Here is a 2500-nt window from a genome sequence, read left to right as displayed (position 1 = left end):
TGGCCACATAACGCGGAAGCAAATCGCTCCTGTATGTTACCCTGCGTCACTGAGCAGTTTGTATAGGAATGAATGGGCGGCCATTTTCCAGTCTGTGGTCCATCCTTTAATATGTCCATGGGTGTGAGCCCCCCCAGTGGTAACGTGACCCCTGTGGGTGTGAGCCCCCCCAGTGGTAACGTTACCCCTGGGGGTGTGACCCCCCCCAGCCTCACATTACCCCTGGGGGTGTGAGCCCCCCCCAACATTACCTTCTCACTGAAGATGTAGCCCAGAACTGTCACTCCGATTTGCAGAAGGAGGATCACCAACAGTATCCCTAGAAACTGGACACAGCTCCTGTTAGTAGCAACTCATTAGTCCTGATAGTAGCAACTCATTAGTCCTGTTAGTAGCAACTCATTAGTCCTGTTAGTAACAACTCATTAGTCCTGTTAGTAACAACTCATTAGTCCTGTTAGTAGCAACTCATTAGTCCTGTTAGTAACAACTCATTAGTCCTGATAGTAGCAACTCATTAGTCCTGATAGTAGCAACTCATTAGTCCTGTAAGTAACAACTCATTAGTCCTGTTAGTAACAACTCATTAGTGCTGTTAGTGACAACTCATTAGTCCTGTTAGTAATAACTCATTAGTCCTGTTAGTAACAACTCATTAGTCCTGTTAGTAACAACGCATTAGTCCTGTTAGTAACAACTCATTAGTCCTGTTAGTAACAACTCATTAGTCCTGTTAGTAACAACTCATTAGTCCTGTTAGTAACAACTCATTAGCCCTGTTAGTAACAACTCATTAGTCCTGTTGGTAACAACTCATTAGTCCTGTTGGTAACAACTCTTTTAGTCTTATAAGTAACAACTAATTTAGGGAGGTTCGTTATAGTAGTAATAGTTGAGCTTATAGTCTGTCAGGTTGTGCCGTGATTGATAGTCAGAATGTATCTCGATTGTTAGTCTGGTCGTATCATTAGTCCGATCGTTCATTGATCGTTAGGGTCAGGTCGTTCAGTGATCGTTAGGGTCAGGTCGTTCAGTGATCCTTAGGGTCAGGTCGTTCAGTGATCGTTAGGGTCAGGTCGTTCAGTGATCGTTAGGGTCAGGTCGTTCAGTGATCGTTAGGGTCAGGTCGTTCAGTGATCGTTAGGGTCAGGTCGTTCAGTGATCGTTAGGGTCAGGTCGTTCAGTGATCGTTAGGGTCAGGTCGTTCAGTGATCCTTAGGGTCAGGTCGTTCAGTGATCGTTAGGGTCAGGTCGTTCAGTGATCGTTAGGGTCAGGTCGTTCAGTGATCGTTAGGGTCAGGTCGTTCAGTGATCGTTAGGGTCAGGTCGTTCAGTGATCGTTAGGGTCAGGTCGTTCAGTGATCCTTAGGGTCAGGTCAGGTCGTTCAGTGATCGTTAGGGTCAGGCCGTTCAGTGATCGTTAGGGTCAGGTCGTTCAGTGATCGTTAGGGTCAGGTCGTTCAGTGATCGTTAGGGTCAGGTCGTTCAGTGATCGTTAGGGTCAGGTCGTTCAGTGATCGTTAGGGTCAGGTCGTTCAGTGATCGTTAGGGTCAGGTCGTTCAGTGATCGTTAGGGTCAGGTCGTTCAGTGATCGTTAGGGTCAGGTCGTTCAGTGATCGTTAGGGTCAGGTCGTTCAGTGATCGTTAGGGTCAGGTCGTTCAGTGATCGTTAGGGTCAGGTCGTTCAGTGATCGTTAGGGTCAGGTCGTTCAGTGATCGTTAGGGTCAGGTCAGATCGTTCAGTGATCGTTAGGGTCAGGTCGTTCAGTGATCGTTAGGGTCAGGTCGTTCAGTGATCGTTAGGGTCAGGTCGTTCACTGATCGTTAGGGTCAGGTCGTTCAGTGATCGTTAGGGTCAGGTCGTTCAGTGATCGTTAGGGTCAGGTCGTTCAGTGATCGTTAGGGTCAGGTCGTTCAGTGATCGTTAGGGTCAGGTCGTTCAGTGATCGTTAGGGTCAGGTCGTTCAGTGATCGTTAGGGTCAGGTCGTTCAGTGATCGTTAGGGTCAGGTCGTTCAGTGATCGTTAGGGTCAGGTCGTTCAGTGATCGTTAGGGTCAGGTCGTTCAGTGATCGTTAGGGTCAGGTCGTTCAGTGATCGTTAGGGTCAGGTCGTTCAGTGATGGTTAGGGTCAGGTCGTTCAGTGATCGTTAGGGTCAGGTCGTTCAGTGATCGTTAGGGTCAGGTCGTTCAGTGATCGTTAGGGTCAGGTCGTTCAGTGATCGTTAGGGTCAGGTCGTTCAGTGATCGTTAGGGTCAGGTCGTTCAGTGATCGTTAGGGTCAGGTCGTTCAGTGATCGTTAGGGTCAGGTCGTTCAGTGATCGTTAGGGTCAGGTCGTTCAGTGATCGTTAGGGTCAGGTCGTTCAGTGATCGTTAGGGTCAGGTCGTTGTACCGTTCGCAGGAGGCACTTGGCGTTGCGCAACGCTCCCAAGCAGCCGAAGACGTTGATGAAGAACATGACAGAGCCAATCAAGATCAACACCAGGGCGGGGTCAAC

The 2500-nt window shown here is 48.8% G+C and overlaps 1 protein-coding gene across 2 annotated transcripts in view; it reads right to left on the bottom strand.

Moving 5' to 3' along the window:
* The window catches only part of zgc:113223 (uncharacterized protein LOC541424 homolog), a 7537-nt gene that overhangs the window by 4129 nt on the left and 908 nt on the right, over window positions 1-2500 (bottom strand). For both annotated transcript variants that reach the window (XM_056603980.1, XM_056603981.1), the window contains exons 3-4: window positions 2396-2500; window positions 252-326 (exon numbers count right to left, since the gene is read on the bottom strand). The exon at window positions 2396-2500 is cut by the window's right edge and continues 20 nt beyond it. In XM_056603980.1, the coding sequence (XP_056459955.1) occupies window positions 252-326; window positions 2396-2500 (180 nt within the window). The remainder of the gene's footprint in view (window positions 1-251; window positions 327-2395) is intronic.

This window comes from Gadus chalcogrammus, chromosome 12 (genome assembly GCF_026213295.1).
Source record: "Gadus chalcogrammus isolate NIFS_2021 chromosome 12, NIFS_Gcha_1.0, whole genome shotgun sequence".
In the NCBI taxonomy this organism is placed as follows: Eukaryota; Metazoa; Chordata; class Actinopteri; order Gadiformes; family Gadidae; genus Gadus; species Gadus chalcogrammus.
This window is presented reverse-complemented; position numbering and strand designations above follow the sequence as displayed.